The sequence below is a fragment of the Cynocephalus volans genome, chromosome 10 (genome assembly GCF_027409185.1).
Source record: "Cynocephalus volans isolate mCynVol1 chromosome 10, mCynVol1.pri, whole genome shotgun sequence".
Taxonomy (NCBI): domain Eukaryota; kingdom Metazoa; phylum Chordata; class Mammalia; order Dermoptera; family Cynocephalidae; genus Cynocephalus; species Cynocephalus volans.
Genome location: NC_084469.1, coordinates 125,620,678 through 125,648,274, shown reverse-complemented (window position 1 = coordinate 125,648,274; position 27,597 = coordinate 125,620,678). Strand labels below are relative to the sequence as shown.

The 27,597-nt window shown below is 56.5% G+C and overlaps 1 protein-coding gene across 2 annotated transcripts in view; it reads right to left on the bottom strand.

The window, feature by feature from the left end:
* Window positions 1-24,742, bottom strand: part of BCAR1 (BCAR1 scaffold protein, Cas family member) — a 38,391-nt gene extending 13,649 nt beyond the window's left edge. Inside the window, exons 1-2 of one of the 2 annotated variants that reach the window (XM_063109647.1) lie at window positions 24,627-24,742; window positions 238-864 (exon numbers count right to left, since the gene is read on the bottom strand). In XM_063109647.1, coding sequence (XP_062965717.1) covers window positions 238-864; window positions 24,627-24,638 — 639 coding nt within the window. In that variant the 5' untranslated portion in view covers window positions 24,639-24,742. Of the gene's footprint in view, window positions 1-237; window positions 865-11,189; window positions 11,315-24,626 lie in introns of those variants that run through there. The other variant, XM_063109646.1, reaches the window with a different exon arrangement.
* Window positions 24,743-27,597: the final 2,855 nt, after the last annotated feature.

The following is a 27,597-nucleotide window of genomic DNA, read 5'->3' as shown; positions in this document are numbered from 1 at the left end:
TCCTCCAGGGCCAGCTCAATGTCTCCCCTCTGGGCCTCCACAGCCTGCTCACGCCCATCCTCACCAAATGAATGAACAAATTCCTCAAATACTCACATCCCACCCTGACCCCAGACAAAATGTGAAGCCACTGCTGGAGCACCAGGGACCCTAAAAGTGGCTGGGCCCTGCCGTACCCAGAAACCAAGGCCTGGGCTAAACTATGGGTGCTAAGCAGCCATGCCAGGGTGACCTTACCTTTGCTGATGGCTTTGTCCCCTCCCAGCTCCGTGTGTCCATGGACGGGGGGACCTGGTAGATGTCATGTCCTATTCCAGCGGAAGGTGGCACCTGGTAAATGTCCTGGGCAGGACTTCCAGGTCCTGGGGGAACCTGGTAAAGGTCTGTGGCCGGGCTGGGAAATGGGTGATGGGGTGTCTGCTTCGAGAACGTGGACGTCTGCTTGGCCGGGGGTGACTGGAACTGAGGGCTGGGCCCAGGGGCTTGGTAGAGGCCTTGCTGAGCCTTGCTGGGAGTGGGCACCAGGTAGACGCTGTCGGGCTGTGGTGGGTATGCAGCAGGGAGCATGGGTGTATACTGGGAGGCCGGGGGCACCGCAGTGTGGAGGCCCTGTAGGAGGCTGGGCTGGGCTGGGGCGGTGGGTGGGCCAGGGCCAGGCCCTGCCAGCTTCTTGTCATACATGCCCACCAAGATCTTGAGGCGGTTCCCAGGCACGATGCCTTGGCGCCCGTGCAGTGAGCAGAGCCACCAGCCGTCCAGGCCCTGTGTGTCCCGCTCCAGCACCGTCATGATGTCGCCCTTGCGGAAGGAGAGCTCATCTGGGGACTCGGCTACATTGTCGTAGAGGGCTTTGGCCAGCACGTTCTGGGAAGAGAGGACACAAGGATGATGGTTAGGGCAGAAGGACTAACACGGGGTTGGGGAGGCCTCAGGTGACTTGCCCAGGCCCCACCCCCCTCCAGGACTGAAGAGGCAACTGGCTTTGTTACCAGGAAAGGAACTCAGTTGGGTTTGGCAAAATTGTGGTGCCTTTGCCTCCACTGTCCCTGCCTGTCCCCAGTAGAAATGCCCAGCTTATCCTGGCATTTCTTCAGCTGAGCCTGGATAGCACCTCAAAATCCTCTCTACCGCAGCCACCACCAACACTCCAGGGGCGGCACTCATGACGCTCCTAAAAACTACTTCTGAAGTCACACTACAGCCTGGACCAGTGCCAGAAACAGCAGTGGTAATGACAATAATGGCCATTGGGTTAAAAGAAATAACAAATGATTATCACATGAACAAGAAAATAATTTAACAAAAATCCCAGCTTCTTAGGATAAAAACACTGAAAAAAGATGAGAGGGAACTTCCTAACTTAAGTCCATTTACCAAAAATCTACCAAAATATCAATAATTAATGGAGAAACTTCAAACACCTTCCCTTAAGGCTGGGAAGAAAATGGGATGCATACTCTCTCTGCTCCAGCCCAGCTGGGGGGGAAGCGGGGAAGAAAGGGGAGAGAGAGGAGGGGGAGGGGGACAGAGAGGGAGGGGAAGGGGAGGGGAGGGGAGAGAGATGCATTCATGCACGGGCAAAACGGTCATCTTCACATAAAAAACACAAACTATAAAAACCGTTAACTGATGAGAAACATCACAGAGAAGACGGCACACAATAACAACAAAACCTAGAAGTTAACCAAGAATCAACCAAGCAATGAGATCTCTGAAGAGAAAATTCTGTCAAAGCACTCAAGGAAAAATTTGAATAAAGGGAAAAATGTACCGAGTTCATGGTAGGACAACTTAACACTGTTAAAAGTCCATTTGCCCAAGCTTACTTAGTAAATTCACTACAATTATAATAAAAATGCCAGCAGTATTTTTTTTTTTTTGAGTAATTTGGCCAAAGGAAAAAAAAGTCCTTCTAGAATTAAATGGAGGAACAGAGGTCCATGAATAAGAAGGTCAATTCTGAGAACAAAATGCAAAGGGGCACCCGTCTCCCAGCCATGAGGATATGCCACATCTCCCAGCAGGCACAGAAGCAGGCACAGGGACCAGAGCACAGGAAGGGCCCCACTGTGTGGGAACTTGGCAGGTGGGACAACAAAGCAATGGAGAAAGGATAAGACTACCTCACACACAGTCCTGGGAAAACTCACTCCTTGTAGTGAAGAATTCTTAATTCAATTTGGACACTTACCTCACATTATAAACAAAGGACAATTAAAGACCTAAATTCGAAAGGTCCAACTCTAGAGAGAATAAAAGAAAAAAACTGTGGGAGAATAGCTTCATGATGTTGAGGTGGAAAAAAATTATGAAACAAAACCCCAAAAGCAAAGACCATAAGGTAACAAAAACCAAAAACAAATGAAGGATTTGACTTTATCAATCAATGTGACAGATTTCTGTTGGATGAGGGTTGACACAGAGCTGACAGAAGGTGGCAAGTCACCAAATGACCAGAGAGAGAGAGTAATCTAGAATTGGGAGGAGCTCCTACAAATCAACAAGAAAATGACAAAGATACCAACAGAAAAATCCACAAAATATGAAGAGTTCCCCAAAGGGGAAATTGACAGGCTAAGCCCTACCTGAAGGATGCTCAGAGTTCCAGCAAGCAGACGCAATTAGAACACATCTAAGACCCCACTATGTGGTACATCAAGTGTCCTTGTATTTGGGGAAGTGGCCCCCTTGGGGTGGTGTTGGCAGTAGCATTCATAGTCCCCACCGACCTTAGCAGCACTGAGCATCACTATGGTTGCCCATCATTGCATAGGGCCACCTGCAGTGATGGGTGACCCATGGGTATGTCACCAGGTAAAAGTGGCAAATGTCAGCCACATCCTCCTGAGTTAGAGTGAAAAACAGGAGATCGACGACCCAGGACCTTTCTTGTAAATAAGTATCTACAAAACAACTCTCTATATATTTCAAACACACTTATCTAAGGACAGATTCCAGACACATTACATTTGCATGGGTGCTTCTGGGAGAGGGAGGAGGGGAATGAGACAAGCATCAGGAATAAGCAGTTGGGGAGAGGGGGAGAGGGCAAAATGAAAAGGGGCCTCATACAGACTGAAGACAGCCAAAGAGGGCAGCAGCACCCCCTTCCCTGGCTCTCGCCCTTTACTTGAGCTCTTGTTAATTTTCACAACCACCCCAGAAGTGGGCACTGCTATGATCCCTTCACAGTCAGCAAATCCTCCCCAGCAGGGACATGAGCTCCACATGGCCCCAGAGCCAAGCAGCCTGTGCAGAGGCTTGGAGGGGGCGGCCATGTAATTACAGCAGGAGGACCACAACATGGCAGACACAGTGAGGGGCAGGCCCAGATCCTCACTGGGGATACGAGAGCCAGGTGGGGAAGCCCCGCAGTTTTCCATCACTGCTCATGTAACCCTCACCCCCGCTGCCGCTGCTCCCCTTGTCCAGGTGCCAGGCTCAGGCTGGGTCCAGAGATACCACAGAGGGCCCCCAGCTGGAAGGCTACAGTCAGTTCCAGCAAAAGGCAGGAGCAAGGGAGGCTCCTGGGCGAGAAAAGGCCAGGCCTTCTATGGCCCTTCCTAGGGCAACAGAGGGCTGAACAGAGGGCTGTCTGTGCTCAGGAGGGGCCCCAGGGCCTCACACACAGAGAAGCCAGATCCAAGGGGACAGTGCCAGGCCAGTTGGGCTGGTGGCTCTCTCTGGGCTGCCTACAAGGTCCCATCTCTGAGTCTCCTGGGGTCTGAAGATGCACAGCCTGGTCTAGACCCTGACTGAGAAATGTGCATACACTAACACTGGTTGTGTGACCTTCCCCACTTTTGGCCTCCATCTCCAAGGAGTCAAATGGGAGCTGGAATTCCAGGCAGAAGAAGGGGCCACACCTCCTTGAGCAGAAACAGGAAGTGGGAGCCTGGGCCCTCAGGGCAGACAGACAGGAGTGGGAGTGACACATGGAAAGTGCCCCTCCATCTCCCTGGCCCCCCATCCTGAGCATTATGGAAGAGAATCAAGCATCAAACATCCAAAGAGGATGATGGAACCCTGGGGAGAGGTCAGGCAGATGGCAAGCACGAGGGCAGTGGGTGAGACCCTGCCACTCCTTTGCCCTGGAGTCATCAGCCGGAGCCTATTTCTCCGGAGAAGCTCAGAGCATCCAGCCCCAGAAAAGGCCAGTGGCCAGAGACTTGGGAGCCAAGAGGGGCAAGGCCCAAGGGAAGAGCCAGTCCAGGCAGGCAGCTCAAGGAAGGCAGAGCCCAAGTGGACTAATTTCAGTGCTAAGGTGCACACCACCAAGGGCAAAGGCCCTCGAATCACTATGGGTGCTGCAACATCATCCACTCCACTATTGTGACAGAACTAAAAATGCACTGAAGTGTAAATTATGCCTCAGTAAGAAGTCATTTGAAATTTAAAAGTGGGGAGAGGGTCAAAATAGCATTGGTAATGTTTGAGACAATGGGGATACTTTCTCTTCCTCGTTTTCAGAATTTTTTAATTTGTATTTAATGTGCATTTCGTACTTTGGGGTTGAAAAAATACACATCCTGAAAAAGAAAACAGTGGACTACCTCCTAGGCTCTGAGGCAGCAGCTGCAGCAGGCCCAGAGGCTAGAACCCTGGGGAGGAGCAGGCAGGGGTAGGGGCTGCCCTGCAGCCCACCGGGGCTCACAGCTCCCATCGCCATGCTGCCAGCAAGAAAAGTGAATTTTCCAAATATGGTCTGTAGCCTGCCTTGGGGAATCACATCCCGTCAAGGGGCGGGACGCCCGGCCCACCCTCCCCCAGTGACCCCAGAATGCAGAGCCACCCTGCCGAGTCCCCCCTGCCCCTGCTCTGGTGACCACAGGAAGTGCCAGCAGAGTGAGTCACAGGAAAATTCCCCTCCAGCCGAGTCAGAGGGGTGTGGGGGTGCAGACAGAAGAGATTGCTCCTAGAAGGTCCCTTACCTCTTAGGGCAACCCAAGGAAGACTGGCAGAGAGGCCCCACCAGGCAGGCCAGGAGGCTTGGAAGGGAGCAAAGCAGAAAAGCCTGAGGGCGCTGCTGAGGACAAGTTCTAGTGGGGGAGGGGACAGGAGAGAGGGTACCCCTGGCCCAGGTGAGCAACTGGGGCCTCTGGCCTCCTGGGGCAGCCATATGAGCTCACTGAGCTGGCAAAGGCAGCCAAGTGTGGCTGTAACTCAGTTTGGGGCAGCCAGCGGCAGCTGGAGCCAGTCTGGGAAGCATCTCGCAGTCTGAGCACGGAGCACTGGATGCCTGGCACCATGAGCACCTCCCACTGCGTCAGTTGGAATGCCCCCACCCAGAGCCCCCACAGCAGCCTCTCTACAGCCAGGCACTGCTGGTGCCCAATGAACAGCTCCAGTTGACCAAGCACCCGCCCTTTTGGGCCTGTCTTCCCAGCTGCTCCCCAAGGGCACGTTACTCCTGGAGTCACTAAGCAGCAGTTCAGACCCAGACCTCAGTCCAGCTCTCCCTCCCACTGCTGTGTGACCTTGGGCAAGTCCCTAAGCCTCTCTGAGCATCCAGATCCTCTCTGCTAAGATGTCAATCAACCCTGGCTTCACAGGACTGCTCTTTTGTTTTACGATTTTGTTTTGCTCTCAGCCAGGCACTAGGCCAGACTCCAAGAAGACAGCATAGGCCTAACTTAACAAGGCCCCTGTCTGCATGGAGCTTACATTACAGTGGGGAAGAAAGACACGAAACAAAAATGTGCTTTGATGGGGAAAAAGTGGGGTGCCAAAAATAATGTGGAGAAAGGCTTCTGTATATAGTGTCAGAGATGATCTACCCAAGGTGACATTTCAGGTGACTCATGCCAGGGAAAGAATGGAGGGGAGACAGGTCACGACCCTGGAGTGGCAGGTAGGCTGGTCATGCTGTAGGATTCCATGGGATGACACATGGATGGCTCAATAAATGTCACCTGAACAGTGGCTTCCCATGGCCAGATAAACCCACACCACCACACCATTCCTGCTCTGGACACACTCCCTGCTCCCCCAGAACACTGTCATGCCCCAACTTGGAGGATGGGCCAGTCTCCCTAAACCTACTTTCCCAGACTCCCGCACTGCTGGACTTGGGGCACGTGACCCAAGCTGGGCCAATCAGGTGCTCCCACCCCAAGCTCTCGAGGAACATAACTGTGAGTGGCCTCAGAGGTGGGCACAGCCAGGGAACTACAACCAGTCCAGGCAGACACCATAGGCTGTCTGTGCCCAAAGCACCTCAGAGACTGCTGCCTGACTTGCCCAGTCTCTGGCCTCCTCTCCTGCCTCCAGGAACTCTCCCACTGCATCCCACTCCTCCAGGACATGCACCAGAGGAACTCAGGTAGGCTCTCTGGGGCTGGCTTATCCCTTATGCCAGGACTGCATCCTTGACTACCCACTGCTCTCCTTTCCTGGCCCTGAGACCCTGCTGGGAAAACTCACAGGTTTCTGAGTGTGAGGCAGAGAAGGAGAACTCACAGCCTCATGCCAGCACCCCACAGCCAGGCCCATTCAGAACAACAACCTGGCTGCTGCACATGGAGCTGACAGGGCTGCCCCACAGGCCCTGCCTGGCTCTGAGAAAAGCCCTCATTGTGTCTCCAGGGCCTGTCTGGGCGCCAGACCCACCCAGCCCAGGCAGGTCCTCAGACACAGAGCAGCTGGGGCCTTGGCCACGGGTGGGCACACATCAGGGAGAACTGTAGCCTTCTGACCTGGATTCAGGTCTCTTCCCCAGCTTTGCCAGCTGCCTCGGGGATCCCTGGACATGCCTATGGTTATCCCCAAATTCTGACTCTGGGGGAGGAGTCAAGCTGGTGGCTGAGAGTAGTGAGGGGAGAAGACACTGCAAGGCTTCCTCACCAGGGAGCCTTCCCTGGTTGCCTAAAGGGAACCCTCGGGAGTTCCTTACAAGCGAGGCCAGCTTGGGCCAACTGTGGAGGACACTGCAGGTGTCATGGCAGACCAAAGGCCCCATCTACCAGGAGTGGCTCCACATCTGGCCTGCACTGATTCACCCAGCAAACATGTTCTCAGCACCCACAAGCCAGCCCAAGGTAGGAGCTGGGGACAAAGGGGCACTCAAGGAAATGGGCCATAGTGACATGATCGATAGGTTCATAATAACAAGAAAAGCCCATTTACTCCATGCCAGAGGCAGAAATCTTTTATGCACAGCAAGCATCTCATTTAACCTCAAAATGACCCCATGAGACACTATGATTACTTCCATCTTACAGATGGGAAACTGAGGCTCAGAACAGTACCTGACTTGCCCAGGGCCACAGAATCAGGATGCACCAGAGGCAGATCTACGGCTATGAGAAACAGCGGAGCTGATGGCTCCTTAGGTTCATGGAAGTCAGGAGTGGAAATTTCATAGGCCTTTTCCACCCCTTTGTCCCCACCCCCAACACGCACACACGTGCACCCACCCTAAGCACAGAGTCTCACACACAGCAGGCACTCGGGAAACACTAGCTCCCTTCATACCCAGAACCATCACAAACGTGGGCCAAGTTTATTTCTGGGGTATTCTGTTTTTTTGTCCCAAAGAGCCCCTAGTGGCCAATGGACACAGGCCCAATGAGTGTGTGCTCAACTGGCAGTCTGTACCCACAGCCTCTCCTCACGCATGTCCAGGGATCCACCTGCAGGGGCAAGCAGCCACAGGCCTGCTGGCTGGTTCCTGACCATCCCACCTTTCCCTGCCCGCCCGCCAGGCTCCAATGGCATCCAATGGAATAGCACCTCTTCCCTCATCTGAGCTGATGTCCCCTATGCTCCCATCCTGAGTGGAACTCTGAGACCAGCCACCTTAGCAGCATCCTCCTCTAATACTCCCATAGACAACTGAGTGGCCAGGGTCTGGGCTCAAGTCCTTGGTGCTCAGCTGGCAGAGAACAAGAGCATGGGTGTCGAGAGCCATCCAAAGGGGAGATGGCTCCCACCTTCCTGCCTCAGGAGCCCATGACACCTCAGAGAAAACAAAGCATGGGTAGTGTGCAGGTCCTCAGCCTCATGCTTAACAATCAGCAGCCAGAGGAAAGGTCTGCAGAATGAAGGAATAAAAAGCCACTTGTGGGGTGGCCATTGCCAGGGACTCCCCCGCACAAGTGCAGAGCCACAGCTTGGCCTTTGCTGCAGCAGCAATAGCAGATACCTTTGAGTCCAAGGCCAGCTATGGACCAGAAGCACCCCCCCCCGCCCCCACTCCTGCCATGGCATCCCAGGCACTGTCCCCTGGGAGGTTGGGCAGAGGAGAAGGGGCACGGGGAGGGCCCTCCTGCTATATAGAACATGGCATCTGCATCCCCCAACACACCATGGACCGTGGGGACAAGTTGGCAGATGCCAGGACTGCATCCTTGACTACCCACTGCTCCTTTCCTGGCCCTGAGACCCTGCTGGGAAAACTCACAGGTTTCTGAGTGTACTGGCTTCAATTCACTCTTGTGATTTGGTGTCTTGGCAGAGAGCTTAATGTGAGGTTGACCCTTTACTTCAGGGACAGCATCAGGACCAATATAGGGGTAAATCCCCAGCCCCAGGCTTTGTCATCATGGAGGGGTCCAGGGGCCAGTAGCAGAAGGGACAGTAGCAACTTCACTTCATGTCCTTAGTTTCTTCACCTTGACATCTAAAGTCCCCTGCAGCTCTGCTACTCTCCAGAACCAAATAACTTTCAGCAGCCCTTAATGCAACACCATCTGCCTGAGCAGGAACAGAAAGGGACACAATGTCACAAAAAGTGAGGTTCTCCAGCTTAAAAAAAAAAGTACCAAACCACTGATTTATGGGATACACCAGTGGAGCCGCTTAAGCCCTGCCCCCCCGCCACCCTCTGAACTCCTTCCACCCCAGGCCTGGACCCTTCACCCCACTCCTCACCTAGAGGTGGATGGGACTTAGGACAGCAAGACAAAGGTGGAGCCAGGGCCTCTCCCCAGTGCTCAGAGGCCAAAAAGGGCCTGACCAAGGGCAGAGTCTCACCCCCTTGGAGGGAGACCATCCTGTAGCCCCTTATTAGGGAGAGGCTTGGATCCCTATCACCCAACGCCACTCCCCACACTCAGGACTGACTTCAATACTGCCTCTTCCAAGAAGCCTCCCTGGGAGCACACCTCCCCTGCTGGTAGGTTCTGGCTGCCCCTGCTGGCTGTGGGCTCCTGTGGGCAGAAGAAGTTGTCCAGGCTCAAGAGAAAAGGGTGGTGGGACCTCCTAAAAGAACAATGGATGCTAGAAAGGGGCCACAAAGGCACAACCTTGGAGCCAGAAGGGTCCCACCAAGTTAGCAGTCTAGTAGAGCACAGCAGCCCCCCAAAGACTAGAGCTCCCCCAGTCCCAGACAGGAGATGGGCAAGGGGTACACATGGTGCAGCACACAGGGTCATGCTAGGATACTAGGCTCTAGATCCAGTTCGGTGAGGACAACAGACTGTCCCTCTCTGTGCCTCAGTCTCTCCATCTGTACCATTCATATAACTAGAGTGCAGTGCAGCTGTTTCAGCAGCTATTCCTGTGCAGATGGGATGCCCTAGTAACGCTGCCCTTACTTCAATCCTTTGCCCAAACCGGGGGAGATGGTACCAGCCCACAGCACTGACGCTCCTGCTCAGCACAAACAGTAATGGCCAGAAGCTGCATGCAATCCTCCTCCCCACAACCGAAGGTGACTTTCTTGGCAGAACCCGGAGGTGCCCCGCCCCACCTCCACCCAGCTCTCACTGGGCTCCTTCCTTGCCCAGGGCAAGCGGGCAGTGTGTGCTGGTGCCAGGAGGGTGAGCCAACAGCTCCTCCCCAGGGCTCCTTTCCCTATAAGATCCACCTGCGCCTAAGCCCTGGTCCTGCAGGCATCCTCCACACCTGCTCCTCTAGCTCTGCCAGCCTCAGCCTCCCACCATCCAGCTCTCCACTGGGGGAAAGGAAATGGGCACAGGAAGGAGTGTCTCACAGCCCAGGGTGAAGGGAAACATCTCTTCACTTGGTTGAAATCGGCAAGGAAGAGACTGACCCATGGTCATTCTGCAAAGATGACCAAAGCCACAGAAAACCCCAGGAGTGCCTCCCAGCCTAGACCCTTCCTCACGGTGGGGTGTGGGGAAAGAAAACCAAGTGTTCTCAAGACCAGTACGGGAGCTTTGTGGTTGGGAAAAGAAGTTGCCAACCCCAGTCAGATTCGCGACCCACACATCCCCCTAGGCCCTAACCTGCCCTCGCTCCCCGCCTGCCCACAGCCTTCAGCAAATCTTCGCTTCCCCAACTCCCTCAGCATGGTCCTGGGCTCATCCTGGCACAGCTGCGACAAGCTGGGAGCTCGGGCTGTCGGAGCAGGGGCTACCCCAACAGTGGACCCCAAAGTCCCCAAGTCCACGCCGCAGAACCGGAGCCCGGACCCCTCCTGCGACTCTCCGTGGGGTCGTGGTGCGGCCCTGGACTCCCGCCGCCAGGATCCAAATCCAACAGCCGTTTAGCAACCAGGGCAGGTAAAGGCCGAGGAGCACCCCTCCCGCTCCCGGAATCCAGCGCCGGCGGGCCGGGGTGAATCATTAACTTGCCGCGGACTGGCGCTCCGGACGCTCCGACTTCCCGGCCGACACCACGCACTTGCTCGCCCGGCCCTCGACCCCTAGCCTGGGCGCGGTGGGCAGCCTCCACTCCCAGACAGACAGATGGACCACCACTCCGCTTGGAAGCTCCCGGTCAAGACGTCAACGGACCTCAGACCCCTCCGTCGTAGCCGAGGAAACTGAGGCTCGGGGTCAGAGCACAGAGGCCAAGGTCATGCAGCAGGCGGCGGCCGGCAGGGGGAGAGCGGGCCTCCCGCCAGCAACTTTCCCGGATCCAGGAACTTTCCTGCCGGCAGCGGCCCCTGCTCCGAGCCCTTGCAACCGCCCCCGAGGCGCGCCGCTCTGGGAGCCTCCGCAGCCCTTCATCCCGGCTCCCGGGCCAGGGCCGGAGGCGGTCCCACGACCGCGGACCCCGGCCCGGCCGCGCCCCCGCGGAGCCTCCCGTGGCCGGAGGTTCCCAGGACCCGCAGGTCCGGCAGGAAATGCCACTCGCTTAACTCCTTCCCGCCCGGGTCCGCCCCGGCGCCGGCAGGGCCGTCGCCTCGAAGCCCGTACGCCGAGTCCAGCCGGGCGTCCCCGGGCGCGCCGACCCCGGCCGGCCGCCGGGAGCGGACGCCGGGCCGCGCCTGCCGCACTCACCAGGTACTTCATGGCGTCCGGCCGGCCGGGCCCCGGCTCCCCGCGGGGGCGCACACCGAGCTGCCCGGGCCGCGCGCTCTCGGCGCTCCGAGCGCGCCTCAGCCGCCCGGGTCTCGGTCCCGGCCCGGCCGCCTCAGCCACCGCCGCCGCCCAGAGCCGGTCCCACTTCGCCCCGCCCGGCCGCCGCCGCCCGGCCGCCCAGCCCGGCTCCCGGCATGCCCGGCCGCGCGCACCCATTGGCCGCGGCGGCTCCCCATGCAAATGAGCCGCCTGCCCAGGCGCCCGCCCAGTGGGACCGCCCCCCTCCGCGATGCCGGGCGTCAAGGCTACTGCACCAGATACCCCTTTTCCTGCAAAGGCACGTCCTGCCTTCCACCGCGGGCGAGTACGCGCCCCTCCTCGAAGGCCTATGCAAACGCCTCCTCTTCTGGGAAAACTCACCTCCTCCTCCTCTAGCGCACCGGGCAGCTGCAGCCCCCATCTCCCCAGACACCGGCCTCAAGTCGACTTCGCCTTCCCCACCCACCGACCCCCGGGCATTCCACGCGTGTCCATCGGGCCGTCTGACTCATCTGAATCTAAAAGCAAAGGGGATGGGGCGTGCCGAGAGGAAAATAATAATAAACACCGCAGCACCTACTGGAACAGGCCTACTATGTAGGGTCCCCAGGAAATGAAGACTCAAAGCATGGAGGTTGGTGAGCTCCCGTAACCTTTGAGGACTCCAGCTGGTCCCCTGTAGCCCAAGAGAAGCAGAGCCAAGGCTCATCCTGTCGTACTCCACATGTGACCCTGGCCCCAGCCGACCCAGGACAAGAGGCTTGCCATCTGTCTCCCTTCTCCACTGAATTGAATCCAGCCCCCCTGATGCACCCCCACCCCCACCCCAATAAACACACCATCTCAGTTCTGCCTTAGGAAACCTGCCCCACCCCCTTTTCTGAGTCAACTGTGTCCAGGCCTAAAACCTGTGCCCAGTACCCTCTTGAGTCCTGCTCCAACTCGTCTGTTTCAGCAACATGAAGTGGGTGTGTATGCTGGGAATGAGGCAGGAGGAAGAACCACCGCATGGAAACTTAGTGGACAGCCTCGGCTATCCTGAGTCCCCTCTTGTTAGGCTGCAGGTCAGTGACTGTCATCCCATGCAGCATAAGCTGGTGCCAAAGTCCCAGAGCACAGTTCAGGGATGCACAGTGGTCCGCAGTGAGATCGAGGATGGAACCTGCACCAGACAAGGCAGGATACTCAGTCAACAATCCTGGACTACTCGCTGGGCATGTGAATACCGTCAGGCAGCTCATGGTGCCAAGGAAGCAGTGAGGTAGACCCAGCTTCACCCAGCAGAGAAATCTCAGGCATGGCTTATAAAATCCACACAAGCCCAAAGTGGACCTCAGACAGGCATCTGACATGTGGGCTCAGCCCCTGGCCAGACGTGCCACCTTGGGCAGGCCCTTTCCCTCTCTGGACTCTTTTCTCATCTGTAAAATGAAGGGGCTGGGCTAAGGTGGCCCAAGCCTGGCTGTTCATAGGTGCTCTGGAGAACTTGTTAAAAAACAGATTCCTGGGTCCCACCCCTCCAGAACAACTGGACATCTGCATTTCCCCTAAGCTTCTGGCTTGGGAACCACTGGCCAGAATGCACAGCATGAGGGGTGGGTAAGAAGCAGTGGGAAAGGATGCAGTGTGAGCCAGAGTGCCCCAGAGGAACAGCACAACTAGCCAACACCATGTGCCCTTCCCAAGACTGACCCCCTTGTCACCCTGGGAACAGCCCCCTTCCCCACAGAAGAGGAGCCAGCTCTCAGGGAAGCACTGTCTGAAGCACCCCCTCCTGCTTGCTCCCCAGAGCTGTGCCCCAGCTCCTCCTACACCCTGACTCTGTCCAGCCACCAACTCCTCGGCCTGGCTGGCACCCCAGGCCCCCAGGGAGCAGGTCTGAACCAGACAGACCATGCACGAGTGTCTGTCTGTGCTGGGGACTGAAGGGAGTCCTCAGATTGTCCGTAGGTCTCTACTTCTGTAGGGAGGGGTGTACCCTGCTGGCAGGGCTCCAGGCAGGAGGTCTCTGCAGGGATGAGTGGGGACACAAAAGGCCTGGACCTCAAGAGGGTTGGCCCCTACTCTGTCCTAGCCGGCCAAGGTGGGGGGCGGGGGATGCGGAGAGGAGGAGGCTGGCTGGGACCTTGGGGAAAGGCAGACCCCCCTCTCTCTGTGGAGCTGGATTACAGTGGCACTGGGGGTGGGGCTCTGGTGTGGGCGGGGAGGCAGGGGAGGGGAACTGGTCTCAGGCACAGGCATTTCAAAAATTTGCTCCTTTTCCACTTAAACTCCCCCCGCCCTCCAGCCTGTGCCTCCCAGAATGGCATTTCCGCTTTGGAAACAAGGCCCCAGGGTCTACTCCCCACTGTGTTGGGGAAGGGGGAGTAGCTGTGGTGGGGAGGACGGGGGTGGGGGGGTGAGGTGAACCACTAGGTAAGCTCTGGCTGGAGTTTATAGGGTGCAGAACCTCACCCCACTCTCAATCCAGCCTCCTGCGCCCTCCAACTGCCAGTGAGCACTGACAAGGGTGCCGTCCCACGTAGCCAGCACTGCCTCTGTGCCCACCGTGCCTGGACTCCATGACCACGTGCTCATTTCCTGCCCACAGCAATCCTGCAAAACAGGCTTCACCATGAGCCCCATTTTACAGATAAGAGACTGATACCAAGTTTACCAGCCCTTGTCTCATCCCACACGTTCCCAGTCACAGAAGGGACTGAGCTGGCAGCCAGGCAAGGGATGGTGAGGCTGCTAGACCTCATCCCACCCTGACTACTCTGTGACAGGAAGGGAATGTAGAGACAGTGGCACTCCAGCCTCAGAAAGCAAAGACTTATGTCACAATCAGACTCCAAGAGGACAGGAGGCTGAGATCTAAGCACCCACCACGCCCCAGCTCAGCACTGGGGGCCCAGCACACCCCACCCGCTGAAGTTTAGTCCTGTTGGAGTGGAGGGGGTGCGGTATATATGTGCTGATTGGGATGGATCTCAGAGGTGGCCGTGGTGGGAAGGGCTGGACTGGGTGAGGAAACCTGAGGTTGCCCCAGTCTCAGGAATAGAGGTGGTCATGCACAAGTACACATGGATGAGGAGCTGGGACAGGGTGTTGCTGGGTGGAGGGAAACATCAGGAGTGCGGCGGGTGCCAGCAGGCACTGTCTGGACAGCTGTCAGTCATCCCAGGAGTGGCCTGGCACCTTCCTCCAGGCTGAAGATGAGCTCACAGGCTGAAGGGGATGTCACCAACACCCCATGACCTGGAATAGCTGTTGTGCAGGGAATATGGTGGGCCCAGCACATGGGAACAGTGGTTCTCATTTGTCCACTAAAGTGTCAAGGGAGGTGGGGGAGGTCCTGCTTATTCTGGATTCTAAGTGGCGAGAAAAGCCTGGGATAGCGCTCCTGTTCTCTGAGCTTTCTAAGGTCTTAGCCTTCAGTACAGACCCACTGCACAAAAGGACTATTCTTGCCTGATGCCCAACAATGTCCACTGCAGCATTTATATAACAGCAAGAACGGGGAGGGTGCATAATGTAAATGCCCAACTCTAGGGGGCTGGTAAGACAAACCACAGCCCCTCAGTGTAATATTGCGCAGCTGTTAAGATGGCCACTTTCAGGGCTGGCCAGTTAGCTCGTTTGTTAGAGCATGGTGTTACAACACCAAGGTAAAGGGTTCGAATCCCCTTACCAGCTAGCTGCCAAAAAAAAATAAAAAAGATAGCCACTTTCAAAGACCAAAATAATGCAGGAAAATGCTTATGACAAAGCGAAGTGAGAAGAGCAGGCTAAAAATGGCTCGCTTGATGTGGTGGCAAGAAGCCCCTTCCCCTCCTGAAGCCTTGGCTTTCCCAGCAGCATGAGAGAGTAGGCTGGACAGGTCAGCTGATGGCTCTGGGAGCAGCAGGAGAGGATTTCCTGAGGCTGGAGGTGAGTGCTACCAGCCTCAAGGACAGGAAGAAACGATGTCTCTGGAGGGCAACAGGGAGTTGACACCTTCCCCATGGGCCAGCCACTCACAGAGGCAAGTTCAAAACGTGGGCAAGTGTACAGGGACCCTTGCAAATGGCACAGAAAAGAGGTGAGCCCAGCTATCACACACCTGACATTAGTCTGTTCTTGTTACTGCCCTGGGGACCAGGATGGAACTACCACTACCCACAGGCTCAGAGAGGGGCCTCGCCCAGGTCACACAGCCAGGAAGTGGCAGAGCTCACAACCCCCCACCCAGCAACACAAGTGCGTCCCCACGGAAAAGCACCCCAGGCAGAGCAGGGTGTACACTCTGAGGGTGGGTGTTGGAGCTGTCAGCCATAAAGAGCTTTCCCGTCCTCCCTGCTCTCTGAGAGTATGGTGACCAATGGGGCAGTTCATCTGTCATTATAGTGGTGACTCTGACTGTGGGAAGGTGTGTGGCCCTACAGCTTGGAACCAAATCCCTTCTCAGCTGGTCATCTCCTCCCACATCCCCCTTGGACCAGTCTCCAGAGACGTGGATGCAAGGGCAGTCCCCAAGGTATCAGGTGGAGCCCCCAGGTGCACAGACACAGCCCAGGGGTGGGGTGGGGTGGGGTGGGGTGGGGTGGGTGGGAGCTGCTTGATGCAGACAGACTCAGCCTCCCTACACTCCAGATCCAGGCCTGGATCCCAGCAAACCCAGTGCCCGCCCGCCCCCAGTTGCTCCCGAACAGAACTGGAAGGGGCAGCACAACTCTGATGCTTTTCTAATTTGAAAACTAAAGACAGCAGAGGCACTTGCAGGGAGGTGCCTGCCTCAGCGAGGGGCTCTGCCCGCAACTAACCCAAGGCCAGGCGCTGGAGCCCTGCCCAGAGGCTCACTGCCCCACCCAAGGGCACTGACCGTGGTGGCCCAAGTCCCCCTTTCTCTTCTGCATCCTCTTCTCCCACCTCCCATCTCCCTCTGAGAACTACTCGCCCCCCCCCAGGCAGGGCCCTCCATGGATGCTGGCAGGTAGGTGGGGCTTGAACCACCAACCAGCTGTCCACATGTAATGAGGAGGTCGGGGCCGTGTACACTGTAACCTCCCGGTGGACTCTGGGATACCACTTGAGCATTCTCACCCCATGGCAGAGGCGGCTCTTGCATACTGCTCTAAGGAGGGATCAGGCTGGTGGAAGGAAGGTGCTCAGTCCTGGTGGAGAAGAGGGGGACAGGGCAAGCTTCTGTCCTCAGAAAGAAAGCCCAGCTGGCTGCCCAGCCTGGGTGAGGAGGGACAGGGTGTGGTCAAGAGGCCTCCCCAGCTGGCCATCTGCTCTCGACTCTCCCATGGCAACCAGCTCCAGCATATCAGGCAAGGGGCCGGGGAGGGGGACTTCACATGCCATCTGCTGCTGCCCATGGCCACTTTCAACAAACACAGGCGCCCACACCCACAGATATTCACAGAGGGGGAGAAGGGTGTTGCCTGGCCACTCGGGCAGGGTCACAGGAGTGCCTCTGGGAGGCCTGGGCTGGGAGTACAGGAAGAGTGGACAGAGAGAAGGTAGAGCTATGGCAGCTCCTGGGAAAGCAGTGCTTTCTCTCCCTCTTTGGGCAGTACCATAGAGCGGGACTGGGGTTGGCAATCCACCCGAGCCTGCTCCAGCCTACAGAGAAAGGCTCCATTTGCCCAGGAGATCCAGGCCCACGCCCTCACCCAGGTTTAGCCTACAAGGACAGCAGCAAGCCACATCAATGATTCCACCTGGCCATGGGGCCTTCAACCAGACACTGCACCTCTCAGAGCCTCAGTTTGTGCATCTGTTGGACGTCACCAACGCCAGCAACCCTGCCCATCCTCAGGGCTGTGGGCCCCAGTGTGCACTGCCAGCAGCACATCCGTGTCCTGTACCCTCACACACCCGGTCCCACCTTGTTAGGCTCCAGGCCCACACCATGTGCACAAGTACAACCCAGTAAGCCCACCCCCCAACCAAGCCCTCCCAGCTTTCCCACCTCCTGCACAGACATCCCCACCTCAGATGCCCTGAGCATCCCTCACTTTCCCCCAATCCTTATCTGTGATTCTGGGGCTAAATCTTCCCTTGAAGTTCTGTTGCCTCTATATCCACCAGCCAAGACTGGGAGGATGGGCAGGGGGTGGGGTGAGTGGCTGTGTATGGGGTCTATCTCTGCGTGTACTGTAATGTATTGCTTGTTCATTCATATCTCCTGACTAATACTGCCTTGAGACATTCCCTGTCCTCAGGGAACTTACACTCAGGGTATGTGGCAGCGGGGCGGGGACACAAACAGGTATTTGTGGTGATAAGGACAGAGAAGGAGAATAAAGGAGACAGCAGAGTGATCAGGAAGGGCTTACACAAGGTGCTGGGGGGTCTCTCTGAGGAGGTGGCATCTGAACGGGTGTGTGAATCTTTTGCTAAGGTTCGTTATATAGAAAAAAATAACAGTAAAGATTTGTAAAAATAGCACAGGCAAGCCAGGTCCTTCCCCCAGTGTGAAGAGCAGCAGAGAGACATCAGGGGCTAGGGACACAAGGAGCAGCTCTCAGACAATCCCCACCCCTCCCAGCCCCAGCTTCTTGAGTGGTGGGGCGTCCGCTGGGCTTGGGGGTCCCAGAATTGAAGCAGGGGCAACCAGGAGTGCCTGCCTGGCATGGTGTTTTGGCAGGTGGCCAGGGAGAAAGAGGAAGGAGCCCAGAAATCCACCTGGGCTGGGGAGGGAGGACAAATGCAGTCTGCTCTGGGGATAGGCCCCATCCCCTCCTACCTCCTGCTTTCCTTAAAGCCCTCCCAGCCAGGATCTCTGGAGTGGACAGGGGCCCTGGGAGAAATCCAGGTGACCCAAAAGCCTAAAACACTAAACCTCCCAGGTAACCTGGGGAAAGGAATTCAAACTCTTAAGATACCCAGGGAGAGCTGTGAACAGGGAGGACTGTGGTCATACCCACTTTCTGAGCATGTGACTTTGGTAGGTCCAGGATTGGGGGTACAGATAACTCTGGGCATGCTTCAAGGTATACATGATTGGAGATCAGGTTTTATAAAATACTGAAACAGGGTATATAACACCAGTGTTTGGGTACTTACAAATACATAGTCACAAAAACTAGAGACAGATCTCCATCAGCAAGAGAGTGGAGAGATACATTGTAGTATATTCATAAATGGAACACTACTCAGCAACAAAAAATAAACAAACTATTGATACATACCACATGGATGAAAATCTCAAAACCACTGGCCAGTAAGGTCACTTGGTTAGAGCTTAGTGTTGGTAACACCAAGATCAAGGGTTCAGATTCCTGGACCGGCCAGCCACCAAAAAAAAAAAAAAGAAAATCTCAAAACCGTTCTGCTGAATGAAAGAAGCCAGATCCAAAAGAGTACCTACTACACGTTTCCAGTTATGCAAAGTTCAAGAACAGGCACATCTAAGACGGGGGTGGAGGCACTCAACTGTGAAGGGGCTTTTCAGAATTTTCTGAGGTGATGGAGACATGCATGATCCTGATTTCACTGATGGTTACATGGGGGTCTATATTAGTCAAAACTCACCCAACTATACATTTAATATCTGTATAGGTGGACAGTTAGCTCAGTTGATTAGAGCTCTCTGCCTTGTAACACCAAGGTCAAGAGTTTGGATTCCCGTACCCACCAGTACACCCCCCCAAAACACCCCAACATTTAATATCTGAACATTTCACAACATGTAAAATCTACCTCAATAAAAGAGTCTCAACCGGTAAAAATAAAATAAAACAAAACACAGAAGAAAAAAGTATATGGCACTAGGAATACCAAAAACAGGAATTATAATCTTAAATCCACCATGTCACCCTTTTTGCCTTGGCTGTCAGAGAGCTTAAAGTTAAATAAATTAAGCCTACTCAGCCTAGGCTTTCTGGAATAATTTTTCCTCCTTCCCCATACATTACAGAGTTTTGGAGCTTTTGATGATCCTAAACTACTTGTGTCTCCCACTTACAATCTGCTTCAAATTCTTCTTGGAACTTGGCAGGGTTTAAGTAATAAATTAAAATTATTGAAAAGCCCCCTCAGCCTCTAATCCCCCTTAGAAAAGAGATTAACTTTAGAGCTGCAACTTGTGACCATCTCTCCTGCCAGAGCGGGCATCCTTTGTCACCTCTACCAAGGTCCCCAAGCTGTCCCCAGCTTTTTCTCTTTTTCTTGAAGAGAGGGCGACAATGCCCCAGCAAACAGTGACCAAGAATAAGCCTCAGAAACAATGGGGTTTGGCCAAGATGCAATAAAAGCAAGCCGTTACAAATAAAGCCAATTCAAAATCTGGGGAGGTGAAGGTGAGTGGAGAGGGAAGGAGGCAGGGAAGGGGGTACAGCCTCGGCCAGCAGTGTTAAGTGGGCAGGACTGCAAGTGCCACTCACAGCCCCGTGCTCACCCTCACAGCCTTGAGGCCACCTGCCTTACTTAAAGGCTTGTGCTCCCTTCCTGACGGTGCCGGTGCCGTGATCTATAAGGTAGGGGGTAGGGGCCGTCCTTACATCTAAGGGCCCTGCCTGCCCCTTGCTGAACCAGCTTGCTGCAGACCATATCCGAGGGCAGGTCTGTACCACCCCAGTGGCTTCCACTCCTGGGGGCACTCCTGGTGGCCCCACTAGAGGCCACTCTGTCGGTGGGGTGAGGACAAGGACCTGCCCATCCAAGGCTCAAAGGGCAGGGGAGAGGCCAGGGCTATCCCAGCACAAAGGCCTTGCAGGGAACCACGCTGACTCTAAAGAAAGAGCTAGTGGAGGCAAAGTGGGCAGGCCATGGAGAATCATGGGGGCAGGGGATTGATAAACTTGGCCCAGTTTACCCCTCTCACCAAGCTGGTTGTCCGGGAGTCAGGAGTGGGTCTTGGGACACTGCACCAGCCAACCATGGCAGGTTAAAGATAATAATCTCAACGACAGTAGCTGCCATGACTTCTTAGCTTCTGTTTTAGTCCGTTTTGTGTTGCTATAACAGAATACACGAAACTGGGTAATTTATAAAGAAGAGAGGTTTATTTGGCTTACGATTCTGGGACAGCTGCATCTGGCATGGGCCTCAGGCTGCTTCTACTCATGGTGGAAAGTGGCAGGCAGCCAGCAGGTACAAGCAGATCACATGGCGAGAGGGAGCAAGAGAGAGAGAGAGGTGCCAGGGTCCTTTAAACAATCAGTTCTTTCGCAGGAACTAGCAGAGCAAGAACTCACTCACTACCCCGCCTCCCCCACGGAGAGCATTAATCCATTCATGAGGGATCCGCCCCCATGACTCAATCAGTTTCCAACACTGCCACATTGGAGATCAAATTTCCACATGAGTTTTGGAGGGGACAACACATCCAAACTCCATCAGCCTCTTACTAACAGCTTTACACAACCCCCACGAAGTTCTCACAAAGCCCCAAGATCTCTGTGCTGTTAACATCCCCATCATACAGGTAAACAAACTGAGGTTCAGCGAGGTTCGGTAACTCGCACAAGGCATAGAGCCAGCACTGTTTGTTCTAGATCCCTTGCCTTTGATCCACCAAAACACTACCCACCCTGAAGCAGCCTGTCTGGGAACCCCTCTCAGGCCGCAGCAAGGCTCCCAGGAGGGTGGCAGCGACGCCACGGTGTGCACGGGGATGCAGCCACCTGTCTGTGGGGCTCCATGGTAGTCCTGGGCCATATCCTCAGCAGACAGCCAGGGGCAAGCTGCAGCAATGCAGCAGAGAGAGAGAGGAGCCAGGCAGCCCAGGTACTGCCCCAATGGAGCCCAGTCTGGCGAGGGAGCCTGGCAGCAACCAAATCACCCCACCAATAAATGAACAGTCACAAACGGGGCTGGGAGGGCTTCCCAGAGGTGGTGAGAAGGAATGACGCGGAGATCACTTCCTGCAGAGGTAGGGACAGGCAGGGCCAAGGCCCTGTGGCAGGAGAAGGCATGGCAGAGGCTTTGGAGACTCAGCTGAGGACTTTGGACTTGGACCTTGCCACTTCCCACTGGCTCCTCTAGAGCCCATTCTACCAGTTCTATCAGGCCCAGGCCAGCTGTGAGCCCCAGTAGCTCGTTGGCCAGCTCTTCCACTCAGAGCACCATCTGGCAGGCAGCCAGGCACTGAGGGGATCCAGGATCACAGGAGGTCAACCAGGTGCCAAACCCAGTTCACCGATTTCCATCAACCACTGCTGGAGCCAGACAGGGCTACGCTGACCCTGCTGCCCAGCCCTGAGCAAGTTGCCTGGCCTCTCTGAGTCCGAGCTACCTCATCTCCCAGGGGCATCAAAGGAGTTACACAAACTCACGCTAGGAAACCCACAGGCTGAGGGTCAGTCTCTCAGCAGCCTTGGCCTCTGTCAACGGCTCAACAGGCTGCAGCCCCCACAAATTAGAGAGGCCACGTAGGATGATGGTCACTTTATGGCTTTGGATCCTGCCAGACTTGGTTCCCACCCTGGCTCTTCCTCTCATTGGCCCTGCAATCCTGGCAGGACACACTTCCTCCCAGAGCCTGTGATGTCCTGAACCCAGATCCTGGCACACAGAACTGACTCCCTGAAAGTACCCCTCCCTCAATAAAGGAGCACAGGAGGGGCTGGAATGGCCACACCATTTCACAGACAGGAAACAAGAGGCAGAAACATACAAGAGGGTGAATTCTCTGCAAGCTAGAAGCCCGCCTCTCACCTGACAGTACCAGAGGGCATAGCATCTCGCCACTCCTAAACATGGATCCCATGCCAACACTGGCCAGTGGTCTGCGGTAAGTGGCACAGCCACTTTCCTTTCTAATGTGTCCCACCTGCGCAGGGGGAGGAGACAAGCCCAGGGTCTCCAGCAGGAGGGCAGGTGTCAGAGAACAAGCAGGAAGTGCATGTCCAGGCACCACCTAAGCTCTGCTCTTAGCTCTGAGCAGAGGGAGCCAGGGACACCCTGGTGCCTTCCCTTCCCTGGGCCACGAACCCCATGGGAGACAAATGCCGATCCCTGGTACATCCCCTTCTGGAACACTCAGGGAGTCACTCCCAGCTCAACCTGGCCTGTCCCTGCTCTGAAGCATCTTGTAATTTCTGTGGGCCAAAGTGCCTGCGTCAGCCCCATCCAAGAAAAGACTGACCAAATGAATGGGTGTGCTAAAAACCCAAATGTGTCCCTGAGTACCACATGGGCAGTGACCACTCTGGGTTCCAAGAACAGGGATTGAGCAGGCAGCTCAGTCTGGAAGCCCCCAGGGGGCCTCCCCAGCACAAGAAAGCAATTTTCTAAACATTTCACAGTTGCTCCAAAAATGAACCTATCCTCCTGGTCCCACCACCTCACACACTGCCCAAGGCCCTAGGAGAGAGCGCGGCAATCTGACAGCCCTGCCACGTAGGGGGCAGATGGTGAGACTCCCACCTACCCCCTGCAAAATTCCCATGGGCTGTGGTTATAATTGAGAAGGTGGGGGCCGAGCCTATGGCACACTCGGGAGAGTGTGGCGCTGGGAGCGCAGCGACGCTCCCGCCGTGGGTTCGGATCCTATATGGGAATGGCTGGTGCACTCACTGGCTGTAGTGCCGGTCACGAAACAGACAAAAATAAAAATAAAGAAAAGAAAATCATTGAAAAATTCAGTTTAAAAAAAAAAAAAAAAAAAAGAAGGTGGGAAGTGACTTGGAGCTGGCGATGGTGTGGACAGACCAAGCAGACCTCGGCTACAAGTCTCCATGAAGGTGCCTGTCTGTCCAAGTCCCACCCAGCCTGCCATCCCTGTCTTGTTACAGGTGGGGCCATTGAGGCGCAAGGCTGAGAAAAGCTGTCTGTAAGGCAAGGGGTCTGGGTGCCATCCCAGACTCTGTGTCCAGAGCTCTGTTCTGTGGACAACCAAACCAAATCAAATGGGGACCTCCCAAATAGAGGCCTATCCAGGCTCTGATTAGGCCAGAGTGTCATTCCTTGTGCACTACTGCCTTGGAAACCCTGGCCCTCCAGCAAGCTCAGGTGATCCACTTCATCCCTCAGACCAGTGCCCACAGGAACATGGCTGGTCTGTGCCCTTATGCCCTGGGCCAGAGAAGATCCAGAGCTTTGTAGGAAAGCAGAGCAGAAGACAAGCGCTTGGCAGGCATTTTCTGTCGTCTTTCTTTTTAAACATGAGGCAATTATGCTCTGAACCAGAACAGATGGGGGAGGGGGGGTTCACATCAGCACAGTCTGGAAGCCCTAATTTTTTCATCTGTAACTCTGCATTACCGCTTCTGCAGGCAGGCAGGAGCTAGGATCTTTAATTCCATAATAACAACGCTTTGCACTTACAAAGCAGCTCTCCTGCGGTAATCTCCACACACTCTATGGCGGTTAATTAAGAGGCTACTTGTCCTGCCAGGAAGCCCCAACTGTCTGCTTCCCAAAAGGATGGGGTTCCTCAGGTGAGAAGCAGTTCCAGAAACAAGGCCAGAGTGGACAGGGGCTCTGGCCACTTCTCTTCAGAGGGAAAAGCCCCTAACTCAGCAGAAAAACAATGGCTGGAGGCCACAGCTCTGCAGCATGCAGATGGTGCCCCTTCCAGGCAGGATGCAGAGTGTCTGCCTCCCAACTCAGTCTGTCCATCTGTAAAGTGGGCTGGGCCTGTGCCTGAGGCCTGGCCACTCAGGTAGCCAGGATCACTTGCCTCCCTCAAGAAGTGAGACCCTGATGCCCACAGATGCCAGGGCCCAGTGTGGAACCATGGCCTCGGGGCTGCCCAAGCCTACCTGCCTGGCCAGGAAAAGGGTGTTTGGCACAGGAGAAGCCCCCACAGCCAGGAAGGAGGAAGCTGCTAGTAACAGGTCCCTGAGGGTTCAGCTGCAGGAGCAGAATTTCCCAGGAAAGTGAACGCATCAGCCTTTCTTGGGTACCAAGCTGTCCAGGGGGAGCGGTGCGGACAGGCACAGACCCCGCCCCAGGCCTGACCATTCTGGTGGGGTTCCTGGAGCACAGCAAGGCAGCTATTCGAGGGGGTTTTCTGGGGGGACAGGACAGACCTTCCCAACCCCTCACTCGGCTTAGCAGTCCTGGAGGGGGGGTTCCTGCGGAGCATCAGAGACCTCTCCCCACTAGGCCTGCCCACCCTGGGGGACAGCACGAACTCCCTCCTGGCACAGCTGTCCCGGGGGTTTCTCAGGGGCCAAGAAAGACCCCTGTGGACTCTCCGTCCTGGGGGGCTCGCCGAGGGGACACAACGGACCCCAGCCCGACCAGGCTCTCCTGGAAGAGGATGGAAAGTCAGGGGCAGAGAGGCCGACTTGGGGGAGCCGCCCCCAACCTGTCCCCGCCGCCGGCCCCAGAAGGCCCAGGTGGGGCGACCCCCAGTCCGGGAGCCCCCGCAGCATCAGGCCCGCAGCGGGCGGCGCGAGCGAGGTCGCAGGCCGGGCCGGGCGCAGCAGACGGTCCCGGCCGGCGGTCGGTACTCACCGGCACGGACATCTTGGCCGCCGCTCCCGGGGCCGGCGGGCAGCGGCACCGGCAGGCTGGGGCCTCGGTCGGCCTGCGCGGCTCAGAGCCCCTGCCGCGGCGTCCCGGCGCTGTCGCGGCTCCCCGCGGGCTCCTGCGCGCTCCCGGAGGCCGGACGGTCCGGCGGCTCCAGCCCGCGCCGCGCATGCGCCGCCCGCGCCGCGCCGCCCCCTCCCGTCCCATGCGCCGGGGGCCGCATTAAAGGCAAGGACCCCGGACCCCGGCGTTTTTCTGTCGGCCCAACGCGGCGAGGAAGCGAAGTCTCCACATCTTGCCCATCAAGGGCCACCTACCGTCGTACCATGTCCTGTTCGCCCACCGGCTTCCCCCCACCCCCGACAATGCACGTCCATGGGTGCAGGGAGCCTGCCCTGTGGTCCTGGCCGGGTTCCCCGTCCCTGTGTCCGGACGCGGACGGGGGAGGGGCTCGGCTCGGCTGAAGGCGGTTGCAGGTCAGCCCAGCAGGGCTTCTAGAAGCCCTCTGCCCTCCCCCAGCTGAGAGGGAGCCCAGAGATCCTCGGTACCCCCATGAGGCACTGCCCAGGGCTTCTCTGCACCCAACCTCAGGGAAGGGGAGCTTCCGACTCCCCAGGAACAGCCGGGCCCATCCTTGGGTCACCTTGACAGCGAGATCTGGACTGGCTTTCAGGGAGAGTCCAGTCTCCTGTAACCCTCACCCGTTGGCCCACCCACAGTCATGCCATCCCTGTGCCACGGGCCAGCGCCTCAGATGCTGGCAGACGGACATTCGGGACCAGAGCCTTCCTTCCCCGGGTTAAACACCCCCAGTTTCTTCAGCTGTCCCACGTCTGTCATGGTGCCCAAACATGGTCCCTGCAAGCAATGGGCATATACATGCTGATCCTCATTCCCTGACCCCTGCCAGGTGGACTTTGCTGCCTCCATGTTCTATTTAATAGCCTGACGCCCTGCCATCCCTCAGCTACTAAGAGGCAGAACCAGGGGTCTGACCACTCTGTCCTGCTTCGCACCACATACAGCCTGTCCCTGCTGCGTGGTGTCCTTTCCTGGGCAAGGCTGGACCCAGGAAAATGGCTGCTGCTGCTTGGGGAGGGTGAGTAAGCACCTAGACCAAGCGGGGAGGGGGCAGGACAGTGTCCAGAGATCAGCTCTGCTGCCCGCCCAGGAGAGGAGAGACAGAGCCGGTTCCATCAGGCTGGTTGGCAACAGCCGTGGCTCATGGGGGGGCCTAGGGGGCAGACAGGGAACTCCAGCCCCTAGGAAATCTCTCTGTGGGTGCGCTGCCCCGGGGACAGGCTCTTTTGTCTGCCAGGTGTGCAGTACCAGGAGGCCCAAGATGATTGGGCAGAGGAAGAAGATACAGGCAGCAGCTGATTTTCCAGGGGCCCTAGGTTGGCTCTAGCTCCTCCGACCTCAAAATCTCCCATGAACAGGTCACCCATTAGGGTGTAGAGGGCTTTCAGCATTCTTCCCCAGAGGGTGGGACAGCCTTGGTCCTCCCCTCAGGACAGTCCTGAGGAAGATCCTTACAGTAGTCCCCTCAATGAGGGGAGTACAAGATGTGTCAGAAAGAGGGGAAATTGAGGCCTGTTATAGGGCTGAGGAGGTGGTCCTTCCCTGCTCCCACTGATTAGGGTTGCCCCCTTCACCGCTTCAGAGGTGAAGGGGGCACCTCAGCGTCCCCAATTGTGCACCTCAGCGTCCCCAGCCCAGTGCTCAGCAAGACATTGCTGGAGGGGGCAGGCAGGGCTGCAGCAAGGGGGTTGGGGGGGCTGGGCAGACAGCTGCCACCTCCTCAAAGGGCGCTCTGTGTGTGTCTGGCATGAAGCCCTGCCCGTGCCCACCCGCCCGCATCCAGCTGGCACGGGGGTTCCTGAGCTGGGAGCAGCAGCTCTGCCTGGCGCCTGGGCTCCCGGCCACACGCGCTGCTGTCTCAGAGCTCCTCCCCACCCCCCAGCCTTCCTCCTGGGTGTCCAGACTCTGCCTCCCTCCTTCTCTCCCACTCAGGCTGCTCTGTCCTATTGCCCATTGTTTCTGTCTCCCCCAACTCCAGGTGCCAGGCCAGAACAGAATGAGCAGCGGGGAAAGACCCCTTCCACACTTATGGGTATGGGAAATAGGAACAGAGTGCAGCGGGGACCAGCCCTCGAAGCTGTCTTGTACTTGCCTCCATCAGGCCCTGGGCAGCTGCTTACTCAGGGAGGGCATCACTAACTCATCCCTGAGCATGGGGAGAGGGGACCCCCTGGCCAGAATCCTCACTTATGCTGAGGCAGGGATCCAGGACCTTGGGTGTAGGTTTGGGGCCAGCCAGAGGAGCCCCATCGGGGCACTGAGTGCCATCCCCTGACACTACCAGGTGTCCGTAAAGGCTGCAAATGATCCCAGGATGACTCACTCAGTACTGCAGAGAACAGCCTCTAGGGTTCTCAAGATGGGCAGCTTACACCTGCAGCAACAGCTGGGCTGCCTGAGCAGGCACCAGTGCCCTGAGAGGGTTCTTGAGGGCTGACCAGGGCCATCACACCTGCAGGCTCTGGCTCACAGCCCCAGGGAGACAGGGGTCATTGTTGTTCCTGGCACTGGGAGGGAGGGGAATTTGGAAATGGCTGTAGAATAAATCTGGGCAGAGTAATGCTTCACATGTGGCTCTCAGGACACAAACCGGGCCTCTGTCCCCTGGGCTTTGCCACAGGTGGGGCTGAGGGCTGGGAGGTGGCTCCTTTTCCCCACTCCCTAGAGTAACTGGGAACTTCAAGGAGCCCCCAGCCCAAGAGAGTGCAGTGAGTCTTTGGATGCACTTCCCAGGCATGTGTAATAATCCTACACTAGCGTGGTACACTTGGCACCATTAACGAACCAATATTGATGCATCCTTGTTAAGCACAGATTATACTCTATTCAGATCTTCTTAGGTTTTCCCTACTGTCCTTTTCCTGTTCTGGGATCC